Source organism: Arabidopsis lyrata (assembly GCF_000004255.2).
Source record: "Arabidopsis lyrata subsp. lyrata unplaced genomic scaffold ARALYscaffold_7, whole genome shotgun sequence".
Classification (NCBI taxonomy): domain Eukaryota; kingdom Viridiplantae; phylum Streptophyta; class Magnoliopsida; order Brassicales; family Brassicaceae; genus Arabidopsis; species Arabidopsis lyrata.
Window position 1 is genome coordinate 17,847,157 of NW_003302549.1, and position 18,123 is coordinate 17,865,279.

At 35.9% G+C, this 18,123-nt stretch overlaps 2 protein-coding genes across 2 annotated transcripts; both read right to left on the reverse strand.

The window, feature by feature from the left end:
* Window positions 1-3,606: 3,606 nt before the first annotated feature.
* LOC9304470 (xylogalacturonan beta-1,3-xylosyltransferase) lies at window positions 3,607-7,274 on the reverse strand. The gene is made up of 4 exons (XM_021018911.1): window positions 6,717-7,274; window positions 6,352-6,473; window positions 4,750-5,125; window positions 3,607-4,442 (listed from the first exon to the last, which is right to left on the reverse strand). Exons 1-4 carry the CDS (start codon window positions 7,119-7,121, stop codon window positions 3,780-3,782), a joined length of 1,566 nt encoding a protein of 521 aa, XP_020874570.1. The 5' UTR covers window positions 7,122-7,274; the 3' UTR covers window positions 3,607-3,779.
* Window positions 7,275-14,124: 6,850 nt separating this feature from the next.
* LOC9306478 (putative chloride channel-like protein CLC-g) lies at window positions 14,125-17,611 on the reverse strand. The gene is made up of 7 exons (XM_021018972.1): window positions 17,341-17,611; window positions 17,058-17,258; window positions 16,790-16,967; window positions 16,443-16,705; window positions 16,002-16,271; window positions 14,769-15,897; window positions 14,125-14,499 (listed from the first exon to the last, which is right to left on the reverse strand). The coding sequence occupies exons 1-7, from the start codon at window positions 17,469-17,471 to the stop codon at window positions 14,374-14,376; spliced, it is 2,298 nt and encodes a 765-aa protein (XP_020874631.1). The 5' UTR covers window positions 17,472-17,611; the 3' UTR covers window positions 14,125-14,373.
* Between the last annotated feature and the right edge of the window lie 512 nt (window positions 17,612-18,123).

Sequence of the window (18,123 nt, forward strand, 5' to 3'; positions counted from 1 at the left end):
TTCTCATGGGGAGCATCTCAAGATACTGCGTTTAACACCCTCAAGGATCGGCTCACACATGCACCGGTTCTAGCTTTACCGGATTTTGAAGAGATGTTTGAGGTAGAGTGTGATGCATCAGGTTTGGGCATTGGAGCGGTGCTGCATCAAAGGAAGAGACCCGTGGCATTTTTCAGTGAGAAGCTAAGCGGAGCCACATTGAACTACCCTACTTATGACAAGGAGTTGTACGCCTTGGTTCGTGCATTGGAAACATGGCAACACTACCTTCTGTCTAAGGAGTTCATCATTCACACCGATCATGAGACACTTAAGCATCTACGAGGTCAGGCTTCACTTAAGAGAAGACATGCTAAGTGGCTGGAGTTCATAGAAACGTTCCCATATGTTATCAAATACAAGAAGGGAAAGGAGAACATTGTAGCAGATGCATTGTCTAGGAGATATGCATTGATATCAACAATGGAGGCACGTGTAATGGGTTTTGAACACATCAAGGACCTCTACAAAGATGATCCAGACTTTAAGGAAGCTTATGAAGCTTGTGGGAAGGGAGCTTATGGATCATACTATCTTCATGATGGGTTTCTGTTTCGTGACAAAAGGTTGTGTGTACCACAAGGATCACTTAGAGAGTTACTGTTAAGAGAAGCTCATGGTGGAGGCCTAATGGGACATTTTGGTGTTGACAAAACGTTAGCTGTAGTAGTTGACCATTTCTTCTGGCCTCACCTCAAGAAAGACGTGGAGAAGCACTGCTCTCGTTGTGTCATTTGTCACAGAGCTAAATCCAGGTTACATCCTCATGGTCTTTATTTACCTTTACCTATACCTAACGCACCATGGGTGGATATTTCTATGGATTTTGTCCTAGGACTACCAAAGATAAGGCATAAGGATTCAGTTTTCGTAGTGGTGGATCGGTTCTCAAAGATGGCCCATTTTATACCATGCGACAAGACCAATGATGCCACACAAATCGCTGATCTATTCTTCAAAGAGGTGGTACGTTTACATGGTATACCTAGAACTATTGTTTCTGACCGAGATTCTAAGTTCCTAGGTCACTTCTGGAGAACCTTGTGGAGAAAGCTTGGAACCAAGCTGTTGTTCTCTACCACTTGTCATCCTCAAACGGATGGACAAACCGAAGTGGTAAACCGTACCTTATCTACTTTACTTCGAGTCACTCTTGGTAGAAATCTGAAAACATGGTTAGATTGTTTGCCGTTTATCGAATTTGCTTATAACCATGCTACTCACTCGGCTACTAAGATGTCTCCTTTTGAAGTTGTATACGGATTTAATCCTTTGACGCCTTTGGACCTTTCACCGATACCCCAAGCGGAGCAAATCAATTTAGATGGTCTAAACAAAGGAGAGTTCGTGAAGAAGCTGCATGAGAAGGTCCGAGACAACATACTGAAGAAGACTGAAGAATACAAGAAGAGGGCTGACAAAGGACGCAAGAAATTGGTCTTTGAACCAGGAGAATAGGTGTGGCTGCACATGAGACCAGAGAGGTTCCCAAACCAAAGAAGCTCAAAGCTTTCACCTAGAGGAGATGGCCCCTTCAAAGTGCTAGAGAAGATCAACGACAATGCCTACCGCTTGGAGCTGCCAAGTGAGTTCAATATGTCACATAGTTTTAATGTTGCTGATCTATCTCCTTTTGATTCAGATGATCCAGTTTTGAGGACAAAACCTTCTGAAGAAGGTGGAATGATGAGGTCATCGACCTAAGCTGTGAATCAAACCAAGACAAACCAAACATTCCCGAAGTTAAGGATGGACCAATGACTCGTTCTAAGGCAAGAAGGCTCAAGGAAGGGTTTAACAAGGCTGTAGAGACTCTACTCAGCACCATGGAACTTGGAGAGATGTCCAGAAACACTCAAGTATCTACGACTTCTCAAGAAAGCTCAAGTGCACCCGATTTGGAACTAACAGAGGACTTTGCACGTCTCAGCCTCAAGGAAGCAACTCCAACCGAAACCCATTGTAAGTCTATTTCATTGGCAGGTGTAGGAGCTAAAAACATCAAGATTTCAACAAAGAATACTTCAGAGCTGCAAGATACGTCCAAGACAAGCAATGGAACCAACAAGCTTCAAGTAGAACAAGAAGACAAGCTTGAAGGTATTCACGTGGAAACTCTTGAAGATCTTCATCAATTAGAACTCAAAGGATTCCAAGAGGAGGAAACCATCAAGGAAATCAAGCTGGACGGACCCGACCCAGACAAGACCACTTCAGCCTCAAACAAGCTCACTTCAAGCCAAAATCAGGTATTTTCAATATTTATGATTTGTGCAGGTAAGAATGAGTTCTCCTAGTGGTTTAAGCATCCCAAGAAACCAGGGAACGAGCCCCAGCAAGTGAGCAACCTAGTTAGCTTATTTTTGCTTATTTTCCATTTTTGTTGTTTAAGTACTTTTTCCTTTTTCTTTTAATTTTCCATTAAGTCCTGTTGCTGTGTCGTTTTTGGTTATTTGAGTCGCCCTAGGGCTAGCTGACGAACCCCTTTATAAGGTTCCCCTGCAGCTTTGTAACATTCACGCTTTTTCTCATATCAATAAGTAGAACTTTCTTCCTCTCAAGCCGCCGCCTTGTAGAGACTTTTGCTTGTTCTTAGGTTGTGTGATTCACCTAAGCTCGAGTGCCTTGCTGTATCAGAGATCCTTCCATCATCTCTGTGGTGCCATCGATCCACTTCACCTCCATCCTTTTGATCTCACAAGAGAGAGCGTCACAGCCAGCTTGTTTGATTCCGCATCGACTTCAAGCCTCATCCCCTTGAGTCTTGTCGTATAAACTCACCCACTGAAACTTAAGAGAGTGCGCTACAGCCAGCTTAAGTTTCCCATCGATCCTCCTCGTATTCACTCGTCCACGCTTCAAAACATCAAGCTCGACCTAACGTCGAGATAGCCGGTCGAGACCACCACTCGAGCCAGTCCTTGCACCTTTATAAGTCTCCTAACCGAGTCTTATATCAAATGTCATGAATATCTTTACGTAAAGAATGATCATGAATATTTTCAAAGAGCTACAAAAATGTCTTTTTTTTTTTTTTTTTTTTTTTTGGACAAAGAGCTACAAAAATGTCTAGATCAAGAAGAATGAGTAGTAAATATCGGAGTTAGAGTTTTAGTAGGCTGAAAGTTGGTGTAAATATCGAAGTGTTCAAAACAGGTCAGATGTATTACAAGAAAAACCTCGTTTTCTGGCAAGTCTCCATATCGAATGGGATTAAGGTATCGGCTGATCTTTTCTCGACTTGGCTGGTCCTGTCACGCATATTGGTTTACTTCTTTTTACTTGTTTTGATCCAAATGCTTCCTTCCTGGTCATAGGATCTTAAATGGGATGAAGATCTGGAGTTTAACACAATTTACTTCCTAGAGACCTTACAGATGACGAAAATGAGTAAAATCTTAAGAGAATGCGCCTAGATAATGAAAATCGGGTTACATCGATTAGCAAAAAAAACATTTTCACAAAAATTTTGTATATCTCGATCGATCTATTGATAATTTTTTCGAAAAGTAGTTCGTAATGGAATATAATAGCTAAAAAAGAAAAGAAAGAACCAAGTATAACAAGAATAACAATTGCTTTGTTTCTCTTATTAATATGGAAATCTTTGATATTGTGTTTGTTGTTGTATATATTTTTACAAGAAAGAACTATGAAAATTTATGGAAAGAATACAAAGCTAGTAACTCATATGAACTTTGACACTTAAGATTTATTTGTAACAACAAAAAAATTATATACTATGCCCCCAGCCTAAGATTAAGTCTTCTTAACCAAATAGAGTGAAGCATCATATGCATCACATCGTAGGGTTTAGCTGGACGATTCAACACGAAATGTTGCTTCACTTCTAAGACTCTCTTATACATCTTCAAGTATCTTACGAGAGAAACACTTTGTAGAATGGTTTTGATCTCTGGTATCCTAGAAACAGGGATTTGTATGGAAAAGGAATCCCAATTAAGCACATCACTGAATGGTAATGAATAATTATCCGATATGATCACCGGTACACAACCAGCATATATCGCCTCGACCTCTCTCGGGCTAGCGACCTCCCAACCACTCGGACACAGACAAAACTTACTCATTCCCATAGTTTTTGTATAGTCCTTTCCTGGGGGAAGACGGTCATAGACTTGGACTTCATTGTCCATTTCTTTCCAATGTTTAAATAAGATTTTTCTGATTTCACCGTGACTTCTTCCGGCAAAAAATGCAAGTATAGATCGAATTCTCGGTGATTTTCCGAGAAAAGACGGACCCAATTTACCTTTAGGAAGGTATATCTCCGGAATGGATACATCCACGTTAGGCCGGAATCCTTCCGATGTGTTAGCATTGCAAAGAGCCCTTATGAATTTTTCAAACAACTTTGGATTCCCATCGATCACGTCTGGTGCCTATACGCACAAGAATTGTAATCATATTTATATACAAAATAATGAAGATAGATAATAGTTCTTGATAAAATATCAATCAGATTAATAACATTAATTAAGGTTCGTAGCTTATTAATTAGTGTTAGCTTCATCAACACACTACATTTCTTTTGTTTATCGCAATCTGTAATATCAAGGAGGTCTTTGCTTATTTGAATTCAAGCCAAAACAATTTTACTAACAAAAACTAATCAATATATTAATTAAAGATGTCTAATATTAATCATACTCTCAACCATTGAAAAGAAAAGAGAGTACGTTTACGTACCCAGTCATGGCATGATACCATGAAATGGTCGCCACCTTTGCTTCTGTTCCAATAGCGATGCTTAGTGGCAACTACATCAACATAATCCTCTATAAGACGGTGTAGGCGAGCCCGCGAAAATCCTTCGACAGAGGTGATGGGCTTGTAGACGAAGTGGATGACCTTGGCGACGCTAAATGGTATGAAGAAAACGTGAGCATCCTCAGGGTGATCCGCCCGAAAACGGCTTCTACTCTTTGGTCCGTCCACGCACATTTCGTCCATGAATTGTCCTTCTATACCGTAAATGTCATTCACAGGGCCGTCATGGAACAGTGGGACCTCTCCCTCTGTGTATGTCCACACCTTAAAACGATTCATCATCTCCGTGTGACTCCTGATTTTTTTGTGCATACACGAGTGTGACATCAATGTTTATTTATTACAAGTAAAAAAAAAAAAAAAGTACGTACAAGTGCATGTAACTTAATTTCATAATCTATTAAACGATATTTTTGAAATGTTGGTATAAGATTATGTACCGGTTTACTAAACCGAGTTAATTAGAGTCTGTACTGGTAAACCGGATGTATATATACTCTGTCACTCGTAACAGATCATTTAGTGAGAATAACAACTTTTCATCGATTCTTTCGTTTTCTCACGAAAACTAACATGGTATCAGAGCACAATTGCTCCGTTTTTCGTCGCAAATCTCGCTGGTATAATGGATATGCCCAATCTCCTAAAACTATCATAATTATCAAAGAAATAGAAAATAATAATAATAATTATCATAGCAAATAGATATATTAGTTATATTATGCTCATATTAACTTTATTTTGAAGAGTGTAAAAGAACTACACCGTGTGAAGAAATTAATTGATTCTGCATCAAATCAAATTGAATTCGTGTACAAGTAAATCTTGAAGTGGTTAATGTCGATTTAGAGATTGGTGATATGTCCTAAGAAAACTCGTTTTATATAAAAAGAAATTCATAGATTTGAAAAGTTTATAACGCATAAAGGTCATTTCCAAGATTTGGTTCTTTATGTTAAATTTAAACAGATTTTGAGATTGGATAAACGAGAAGTCAAAAGCTTTCCTTAACATTTTTTTTTTTCAACGCATAGTTAATAATTAAAACCTTTTTCATGTTAGCTTTCTAACTAATGAGCTTATGTTTTTTAAAAGGCCATTAGAATAAACTTTCTAGTGTAAAAGTAGTTTAATATATTAGAACTTCTTTCCAGTTCAATTGCAATAGCAATACTATGATTTGAAAAAAAAAGAAAAAAAAAAAGAATATAAGCTTTTGCTTAGAAAGAGGCATCTCACCAGAGCCGTTAAACTGTGTATTGGAATTTGGTAAGGTTGCGTAATTATTTTTTGTCTTTATAGTAACCGTACTTAAATGCTGAGTTCTTTGATAAAATCGATGTCAAATAGTTTGAAAAATAAAGAAGCAAAATACATGTGAAAATTGTCAGCGGTATCATCTTTGACTAAAAATCCAAGTACTGTACTAGTATTAAATTACCAAGTTTAAAACAAAAAGGAATTTTTTCATTATCTATGGTTAAAAACTTTATAAGAAAAAAAAGAATTGCAAAACTCAACTGATGAAAGGCGGCTGGGTTTTTGTAGAGAGAGCTGATATAATTTTGTGTAGAAGCTGCCTTCTTAATTGCTGCTCTTGCTTTTGCTAAATCTGATTCTATTTTATCCAACCCACTTCTTTTCTGATCATAGCAAAAATAAATGTAATGAATATTAGAAAAAAAAGGTTTTGATCAATAGCAAAAAAGCACTACCGAAAAACATGTATTCTTAACATCGGAAAAATAATTTTCGCAAAAATAAAAGTAACGAATATTAAAAAAAAATGGTTTTGATCATAGCAAAAAGCACTACAGGAAAAACATGTATTATTAGCATCGGAAAAATGTTCTAACATCGCAAACAAAGGAAGAATGATTACGTACCTTAATTACAACTTTTTTACTTGTAGGACTTGGAGACTTATTTTGGTTTTGGTGATCAGAAAAAGAGGATGAAGAAGCAAGAGTAGTGTTTGTTGTATTGTTTTGTCCGAGATGAGAAAAAGGAGGAGAGGCTGAGATCAGACTAGTGTTTGTTGTGTTGCTCTGACCAGGAAGAGACAAAAGAGGAGATGCTAAAACAAGACTAGTGTTTGTTGTGTTGTTCTGTTCAAGAGGAGATGGAGAAGGAGGAGAAGAGATAGAAACAGAGAATTGGTTTCTGTAATCAATTAAGGGCTTATTAGTTGGTTTTGTGGAGACAAAGAGTGAAACAGAAATAAGAATAAGAGAGATGGAGATAAGGGTTAAGAGAGAAAGAGAGCATCTTCTTGATCTTGGAGCAGCCATGGCTATGTTATTTTTTTTCTTTGGGTTCCTTTTTTTGATTCTTTACTCTTAAGAGGAAGACAGAAGAGAATTTTGGAAGTGAGGAGAAAAGAAGAAAAGTCATGAAAGATTCTTTGGTATGTCTCTATCATATCATTAGTGGAAGAAATGAGTTTTAGTTCACCAAGCAACTTGTTCTCTTTTTTCTTCCTTTGATATATTTGTTCATTTATAATCTTACAAATAATGCGTTTTTTTTACAACCCTTTTTCTTTTTGTCACGTTTACAACAATTTAGATATTTGTATATGTTATTTTATGTATATAAAGCTGAACCCCGTACTTTTTTTTTATATATATTTTACAATCCCGTACTTTTTTTTTTGTCTTTCGAAATTAATTATAGCTCAAAAAAATAAATTCTAGAGAATGTTATTTACATATGTGATATGTGACGGTTCTGTCCGAACTTTTCGTGACAGATTATCCGATTTAGCATTAGCACTACAAAAAATTAAAGACAAAGAGAAGCTTGAAAACTCTTCTTTGTCGCTTTAAAATTCCTCTAAATACACTAAAAACTCCAGCCATTCAGTTGGAGAAGACACCATCTTCACCAGATCAGAACCAATCATACACTTCATCGCTTAGAGAAGGGTCTCGACTTCTGTATGTAATGAAGACAGACTTCTACGGAGATTGGCAGCTCCCATGGTTGGCGCCTCTCTATTTGACGATGTACAGAACCACCCTGTACCGAAGAACTTATCACTTCATTTCCACGATCCATCCACGAAGCAACGATATCCTGAATAGTTCGAATCAAAAGAAACCTCCCTCACTCGAGGCCGAGTTGTCGAAACCACAGAACCATGATTTTCTTGTTGGAGCTCTAATTGAGCCGCTTGCCATAATTGTGTCTCTTTTTCTGCTAACCGTAATACCTCTAACGGGTCTAGTCCAAAACTTCTTTGGATATAAATTGGTTATTAATGACAATTAATTTATTTACGCTGAAGCATCAGTCCCATAATCTCTTCAGGCAGAAGGTTATAACAGATTAATTAGTTGTGTTCCACTCGAACTTGAAACTCTCTCTTCCTCCATCCATACTAGAGCATGATTCGGTTCTACATTTCTACTAGTAGAGTCACCTTCTCCAAATGATAATTTAAAATAGAAAAAAAATGTCTATAAAATCTTCAATTTTTAAAGAATACTTAAAAAAATTTCAATATTGGTTTTGGTAAAATAACTCGTTAACTTTTATTAATTTTTTGTTTAGTCGTTAATTTTTATTACTAAATGAGTCACATTGCTAAGTTGATTAACGAAAAAAATCAACGAAATTAAATTTTCCATTGAAATACTCTATTAAACCACAGAACAACGTCGTTCTGATTAAAACATAAAATAAAAAAGCGACTTGAACCTTTTCCAATATAAATTTAAATTTCTCCTGCCAAAAAAATTAATATAAAGTTAAATTTCTGCAAAACTAGGTTTATTCCAAAGGTAAAGAGTTCCATTAGTTAAAGGGTTTGTTTGGAAACTAGTACATTTCTAAAACATAATTGTAGAAGTAGTACGGTTACTTTTCATAATGGTAGAAGTAGTACGGTGGGACCAGTTTGTGAGATATAAAATTGTGAGATATAAATATTAGTGGATTTTAGAAAAGACCAAAAAGGGCTTTTGTTTGTCTCTGAGAAAAAGAAACGTGGGTGTGACAAACGTGGGTCAGGCTTTTTAAAAGGATTTCTTTTTCTTTCTTTATTACATTACATTCCTTCAAAGTTTAATAATTAAAATGCTCGTTCGTAAATTTTATTTTTGTAAAATAGATCATATACATAAAAATCTATGTTTTTTCTCTATCATTTGATATGCATTTTGTTTGATGATTTTTAAATTTATATTACAGACCACAGTACAGATGTAAACCACTGTACAGATCTAGACCACTGTACAGATGTAGACCACTGTACAGATAAACACCACTGTACAGAAGAATATCTGTACAGAATGATGCATCTGTACAAAAAAATGTATGTACAGAAGGATGCATCTGTACAGAAAAATGTATGTACAGAAGGATACATCTTATATTTCATTCTCTCCAAGTCTAATAACTAAAATGCTCGTTAATGGTTTTTTTCTCTCTACAGTTTATCATATACTTAAAAATCTATGTTTTTCTTTCTATCATTTGATATACATTTTGTTTGATGATTTTTAAAATTTATATTTTAGAGACCACTTTACAAAAATAATATCTGTACAATTATAAACCACTGTACAAAAGAATATCTGTACAGAAGAATATCTTTACAGAAGAAAATATCTGTACAGAAGGATACATCTGTACAGAAGGAATCATCTGTACAGAAGGATACATCTGTACAGAAGGATTTGACAATGTTTGATAGTTTTTATTGGTTTTTAGTTTCTAGTTTTTGGATTTTGGTTTTTGTAATTTTTGTTTTTTGGTGTAGATTTTAGTTTTTGTAAAATCTTGAATGGTAATTTGTTTAGTTTATAGTTTTTTACATAATATCAATTTTAAAACGTTTTTAAGTTATTTATTTTAATTTTTGGTTTATATTTTGTAATTAAAGTGAATAGGTAAATGGTGAAATAACATATTTAAAATAATTAAAAAAAAAATTTAAAAACAGTTTGACGTGAATTGTTAGAAAACCCACAAAACTTGGTTTTTGGATTCTATAAAGAAATGGACAAAATCTCTTAAAATCTTGTTTATCTATTTTTTCCAAGATGCAATTTCTCTTCTTCTTACCAATCTGGACATCCTCTTGCCACTTCTCCTTTCTATTGGAATATCTCTGATAGCTCTCCCACTTCACCCACCTGCAACATTTTCCATACTCCTTAAGCTCTCTTCATTTTTCTCAATTCACTTACTAAATCTTTTCTAATACAACAAAACACACAAGCAACATATAGTTTTGACCTTTAATTCTGACTATGTTGACTAGATTGTAGGGCATAGAAGGTACATATGGCCGAATCAAAGTTGAACACTTTACATAAGAAAAGGGACAATCACATGTTTTTGTCATTGTTTACGTCTTCAGATCTATGAGTCTTCCACTTCCAAGTTACAATCAAAGTCCAAATTATACAACCAAAACAAAGCAAGTCACAATATATATTTGTTTTTGTTACAAAAAGATTGAAACTTTTCATGGAAACAAAACATCAAATTAGAGAAAAAAAAGATCAGGAGAATAACAGAGAAAACCCAAATCAGATATCAGATTTAATAGAGAAAAAAGCCAACTTTTTTGTTTATCAAACAATCAAATAAAAACAAGACCCATTTCAATTTTCATAAGACATAAGAGATTGATCGTTCCAAGAAAATACCATCGCAAGAAGGAGATTTCTTGGGCTGTGATACTAGTTGAAGCATAACCAAAAAAAAATCTAATTGAAACAGAGTATGGAATCATCGGCGAACCTTAACAGCGGTGGCTACGGCATCGCCGATGAGGCCAGGAGAAGTTGGTTTATTTGAGATGTGTTGGTGTTTTGAGGTGTCTGTGGGGGTTGTCTGCTTAATTTGCTTTGGTTGGTAATTGGTAAATTAGGGTTAGGAAGAGAGAGGAAGAAGAGAAGAGATAGCCGACGTCTTCATCGCCGGAGATGATGATGATTTCGCCGGAGATTTGTTTTATGATTTCGCCGGAGATTTGTTGTTTCACTGAAAAAATCACAGAATCGGAAAGTGATGATATCCGTGAGAGATTGAAAATACACACAGAATAATTCGCTGACGATGGCAACAGATCCGTGTAAAGTGATGATATCTTTAGCAGCCACTATTTTGGACGCCATTGAAGAAGCGATATAGATATGTGATTTTGAAAATCTATTGTTCTGTGGAAGCAAATTGAATTCGACGCTTAGGGTTTTGATGATTTTGAAAATGAAAAAATAAAATTGAGAGAAGATTAAAGAGATCAGACAAAATGTGTAAAAAAAAAAAATAATAATTTATTTTAATTTGGATGGCATGCTTGTAAATAAAATGGTTTGATGAGGATTTGGAAGTCATATAAACAGTAGTGTACAGTGTAAACTCGGTGCTTTTCCCCATTGTAAATAGTAACCGTATCACTTTTCTAATTATGTTTGAAAAACGTATTGATTTCCAACTTAACCCTTAGTTAAAAAGAGTTAAATTTAACTTTGTAATTTTATTATGTTAGTCATTTTAACGACGTGATATATATATATTTGACTCCCCATAGAATTTTCTCTTTAACACTAATGTGTTTTTTTTTTTTTTATGTTGTGTGACACAGAAGTTTTTGACACAGAGTTTGTTTATCTTTTTGACGTCAATTAGACAAAAGGTTTATAATTCTACAATAAATGCGTTAATTAAACTGATAACTGCTGTATATGTTTTTAAAATATATATTGACCTGAGTCATCTCCGTTTACTGCTAGTCTGTTATCAATGTGACACCCCAACCAACTTAATTTTAAGCCTTTTCCGGCTAGAAAATTAAATAATAATATAGAGAACCAAATCTTGTAACAAATATGGCTGTAAATAAGTGAAATTCACGCATGATTAGAAAAATGTAAAATAATGTTATCGAATGAAATAATATAATATTTGTTTACAAGATTCTCAAAATCTATGTTATTTGTATTATGTTTTTCCCTAAGTTGTTTACTTATGTGCAAATCAATAAACAATACTGAATACTGTATATTGAAATTCATTAATGTAACCTTCAATACTAACTTCCACATTAACAGAGGTAATTTACTTGCACATTTTTGGTCATGTATGTAAGCATTAGTTAACCATTAAGCACTAAATTTGATAATTTTTGCGTTCTCAAAGTACTGATGTTAAAAGACTTAAAAGTAATTGTGTTGATATCTAAAAATAGAAAGCGTGCATGCGAAATCCGTGGTCCAAATCAAACAACGTGGAAAAAAGTAATATGTTGAGATCAAATTTAAATTGAAAATCAAAAGTAGAATTTGAATGAGACTAAGCTTGTTTTATTAACTTTTTATGCGTAGTTCAAATACAAGAAACCATTTGGAAAAGGAGAGCCTGGGTAGATGTTAAATATCGTTTGGTCATAAAATATTGTGCTGGATATCTTTTTCCTCAATGCATGCAATTCCACTCTTCTTTATAAGTCCGATGTGAGTTATGTATGTCAAGAGATTTCGTTACTCTTACACTCGATTTCAGACATTTACCTCACACTAAACTAACGCCTAGTTTTCATCATTTCGTATTAAACATTTGAATCTCCCAAGCTAACAGAATGTACCGAGGAGATATGATACTAATAGGCTGGCAAGTGACAAACTCGGACGTTTGGCTTCTCACGATCAAATGCGAGTGAGCTTCGTCTTTTATACGGATTTCGGACTTTTTTAGGACGGGCTAGCTCAATTGTACCAATAATATTAACATCCCCAAAGGTAGTTACAACTTACAAGTTTTTGTTTCATAAAAGGTAACAAACAGAATCAGTCTTATTTCAAACATGTAGCTATAATAAAGAAAATAGAAACGTACAAGGAAATTGGCTTGGTCACAAAGAACAAAGTACAGTATAAGAATAACATCCCGTGTGTTTTGTAGATATTCACCTACTAGTAGTATATATATCATATGAAACATTGTTTTGGCCTTTTTTGGTCATTTACAAACATTTAAAAATACATGATACTGACATATGTGAAAAGGAAATGATGGGGACCAAAGACCGAAAGGGATTCACGTGAAGTTTTCTTTATATGGGAAATTTAAACCCCACGAGTAATATTGAAGAGAATTCATTGTATACTAGTGTTCGGTAAGAAATATCCATAAATTATCTATTGCTCCAATCAGAAAAATTACCATTTTCGATCTTTTTATGGAATAATGTTCGAGGCTGTAACTTAAGTCTTGGAAACATATAGTGGTCGGGGATTAAACTTTTTTTTTTTTTTTAATTATTTTTGAATGAAGGGAATTAAACTTTTTCCATTTTGTAAACTTTGGTTCCTTATTGAAAACGCAGCTCATTTTTATTCTCAACTTTGTTTGGTTGGAATATTTTAATTCAGTAATCTTGGTAGAATGAGTAGATTAGAAAGATAAAGTAAATATAACTTTAATTAGTGTTTAAAAGCAGCCAACTCACTTCTTATTAAAAATGTAGAGAACTAATAGAGAGAATGCATAGTTATGTTTAGAAGGGTAATTAGAAAACTATATCTTTTGTAGTCAAGTGGGTCTGGTCCTGTTCAACCAGTACAAGTTGTTATAGTTTTCCAGTGATATAATGATGCAGAGCAAATACAAGATTCGAGCTTGAATCTTTTCTTGGCCAGCGAGACCTAATGCAGCGTAGAATTAGGATAATTTCCATTTATTTATATTTTAATATTATTAATTATTTTAATCTTTATCTTTTAGTGTTTCTAGAATATTTTAGGGGTCTCTTATGTTTTATTATAAATAAACCGTTAAGGCATCCTTTGTATGCAGTTGATTTGATTAATAAAATTAAAGAGCTTTTAGCTTTTCAGAGAAGAGTATTCTATTCTCTAATCCTTGTTTTCGGTAGATCTCAACGATTATAAGACGACGTAGGATTCAGTATTCGCGGAGAATCAACGAATTCCTCACGTTCTCTCGTTTCTGGTATTATGAGGAATTAACAGATCCGAAAAACTCTAGTTTTCCGATATTCAGAGGAATCAACGGATCTCTAGTTCTATCCTTTTGAAGCAATTGGGATTTTCTTCTACAATCTTAGTTGTTGGAAGTTTGTTTTTTTTCCATTGATTGTTCTCAAAATGTGTGGAGATTATATGAGATTACCGAGAGCGGAGTTCATTGCTTTGTTGAGTCTATTGTTGATGTAATTGCAAGTGTGTTTGTGGCCCTACGCATTACGAAAATTGCATTAATGGAGTCTAAATTTGTATTTCGTCCCCTTGGCCCGTGAAATTGAAGAATGTCGAAAGATAGAAGAACCAATACAAATAGAAAAGAACCAACAAAAGCTGAAGCGGAGGCAACATTTATAAATCTCTCTACATCTTTCTGTATCTAACGATAGAAGAAGTGTTAATTCATATACAAAGTCGAACAATTACCATAAAGCATTTGCAAATTGTAGTAGAGCTCGACATAGCACCACAAGGCTGCGTTCAATAAACTATACAGAGTTTATATGAACTGTCATACCTGAAAATTGGTAGGCAGCTTAATATTTCATGAGAGGAAAGGCAGTCGAATCCGAAGCCTTTTCCACCTGCTCCGAGACTGGGAGGGATGCAGGCCTAGTATATGTTCCGGCATGAAGTCATGCCGTGTCAATATACCTACCACTGGAGGTCTCTGCAATACAAATTCAAAAGTTTCTTTAGTCACAAATTAACGAATTTGATACGACAACTGATGAACCAAGAAACAAAGAGCTATCGAATATATAGAGAACTAAGTGTGGTTCGAGTTTTGTACAAACAATGATCAAAAAAAGACTCTAATCTATTCTCCTTCCTACCTATCTATCCATATTTATAAAGCATCTCAAGTTCTAGTGCCTATCGAAATCTAACAAAGGTGTTGATAACTGCCAGGGAAAAGGAGAAACCAAAATCACTTACATTGGAGGTTTTTGGTATGACCAGTAAGTGCCTTATGCCAACCTCACGGAAAAGGATAAGGGCCTTTGCAAGTGACATCGTCTCCACAACAGTGTAAGGAGAGGCATTAGAGAATGGATGTAAATCCAAATACATATTCAATTCTTCCTCGCTTAATTCCACATCTTCTATTCTATCACTCCTCCCAGAACCCTTCTTAGCAAACTCCTCTGCTTTGAATTGGGCAAGGGTATTGGAGTCACAAACTACTGGACTAGACATGAATACTCGTTTCTTTAGCAAAGTCAGAATGTGAGCCCGGAGGATTAGACCGCACAGAACAGGAGCTGCAGCAAGAGGTGGCCCATCAACCACGGGGAAGCCATTGTGATTGGTGGTTTTGAGAACGTGTACAATAGTCTCGACTTTCTCAATGCCGTTGAAGAATTGAAGTGGGCCTGTGACTACATCACCAACTAGAAGCTGCCTCATGTAAGGCTCTGCATGGCTGTAGAGGTAGGGAAACCCTTTTAACTTCATGATGAGGTTATAGATGTTAGCGTTGAAACCATCAGCAACTGTTTTTGAAATCAGAAGGACGACCATCATCATAGGTAGTAGCAGCAAATTGTTGGTCAGCTCAAGGAGAATAACACAAGTGGAAACTGTCATCCTCATTGTTCCGCCAAGAAAGGACGCAGCACCAAGTACAGCAAACAGACCATGATTAAGATTTGAGTTTGAACCAAGCAGCATCCCTACAAACCGTCCATACGATGCTCCTGTAACGATAACGGGTACAAAGAGCCCTGCTGGAGCAACAATGCCATAGCTAAAGATACTGAGGAAGAAGCAGGTGACAAAAAATACAAGAACCGAAAAATAATGAAACTCGAAGTCAGTGTTTTTGCTGAAAAGGTTTTTGATAGCATCATCATTTGTGTTGAAAATGAGGCTAGCTAGATCATTGTAGTGACCAGGAGGGCATTGGTATTTCTTAAAGTTTCCAGACCGTCCAATTGTAGGGCACTCCTCTAAGGCATCGGCGGGACAAGGTTGGCATGATGCAAGAAATGGTAATCCAAAAAGAAGACAGGACGTGAAAATTGATATTGCACATGCGAGAAGGATCTTCCAAGTAACCCCTTTCCTGGACAGAAAAAAATGTTAACGATCAAGAAAACATTTACTTATGTGTATACATATTTTTGCGTATGTGTCTGTATTATAGATATATCCAAAAAGATAGCTTACTCATATATGAAGTTGTAAGCTCGCAGAACCTTATCCAGTAGAAAGTTGTATAAGCTTCCTAAAATACCACCGACAACTCCAAGGAGAAGAACAGGAAGTACATCCCCCAGATGATATGATGCATTTTCTGAATAGACATCAAACATTATTAAGCCTCCTTTACCAAATAACCCGCACTTTCCACTTAAACACACATCGATTAGAGCTCTGAGAACAATTGCCACAACAGCTGTTGAGAAGAAGATTCTCCATAAAAGTGCACTCCTCCACCTACAACGACAAACCCCCCCATTCTAGCTTTCAATGAATCATTCAGAAAATGACAGCTTAAAGAACATATATAATGACCAGAAGACACCAAATAGCCAATATGGCAACAAATGAACTTCATATAAGAAATCCATTGAGTTGAAGAGAATAACTTGACACAACTTAACATACCAAGATGACATCTCCTCAAGCGCAAACAGGACACCACCAACCGGAGCACGAAACGAGGCAGCAATACCAGCAGCTGACCCACAAGTTACAAGATCTCTTCGGTCTCTGTCATTTTTAAAAAATCTGAGCCATCTCCAGGTCAGTCTATATCTTTTGGAGCCACCCTGACCTAGTATAGATGCAACACAAGCACCGGTGTGCACCATAGGCCCTGCTTTACCAATGAGAAGAGACGCTGACACTGCAGATATGTTCCCAATGATCTGTACCCCAAGAAAAGAGCGATCAAAAACAAATTTCTAACAAAAACTTGCACAATGTTCGAGTTCTCTCTCGAAAATTGTTACCTTAACGACCAAAGTGCGAAGTGAGAATATCTCTGGTGCATCAACACCGTTCAAATAAGCCTTCACCTCCGGTATACCGGAACCTGCCGCAGCAGGCGCAACAAAAGCGGTAATCACCGACGCAAAAAGAGTAAGAACCAGATTGGTAACAGAGAAAACAACAAAGCCCATACCAAACCTGTGAAACAATTTCAACTCTCTATTCAAAATCCAATCATCAACATTACAAGCAAACCAGCTAAACCAATCGGAAAATGCGAAATTTCACCTTCCGGCTATCATCATGTTAGAAGTAACAACGAACTTAACACCGGCGAGATTCTCAACGGCGAGGTTATTAGCGAATCCGATGAGACTAACAATAATGCCGATACAAAAACAAAGCAGCCACTTCATAAACACGTATTGGAAAATCTCTACCTTACTACGACCTCTCCAATCCTGCTTGAAGAAATCATTCTCCGCGATCCTAAATCGAAAGCGTAACAACGGAATTTAAGCTAAGAAGAAGAAAATTGAAGGAGGAAGAAGCAACGGTAAGAGTTTCGTACTCGTAATCGAGACTTTCTATTGGACAGACGTTGGCACCGACGATTGCGACTTGAGAAGTAGAGTTAGTAGCGCGGCGGAGGGAGGGAAGTAGTGGAACGGCGACGGAGTCCTCCGTCGTGGAGTTCGGCATCTTGAAACTTTGACGGTTGAATGATTCTCCGGGGAAGTGAATTTTTGTGTCAAATGATTGGGGAAGATGATGAAGATGATGATGATGATGATGATGATGATGATATTGAACTCTTTTCCACTAGGTAAGAGACAGTTACAGCAGGTTTGATTTTTTTTTTTTTCGTTGGGATAATAAAAAGTTGGGTCAAAATTTAGAGTAAATTAATTATGGTCCCAAATAGGAAAATTGACTAGTTTGGAAAAAGATTTGAGAAATGAATATTTTCTTTTCTTTTCTTTTTCTGATTTTTTTTTTGCAAAGTTTAATAAATTAATTAAAATTATAACATAAACCGTTAAAAATATGTGGAAGCCTCTTTACTCCATTGGTTGACCAAGGGTTAATTAATGCTTCTACACCAAGAGGTCTGGGGTTCGAGTCCCAGATATTGCGATTTATTAATAAATTTGTAGATTAAAAGACGCAAGTGTGCAGGAGATCTCCAGCGAAATACAATTATAGCCGTTCGCCAGGATTCTACGCAGAGAGAAGTGTCGTCAGGTCTTGGATCATTGAAGGTGTCCGTCATGAGCATGGAGAAGGAAGTGTCGTCTGTTGTGGATCTAATAAGGGTCGGAAGGAATTGTCCGTTGTAGAATCGTCTATGTAA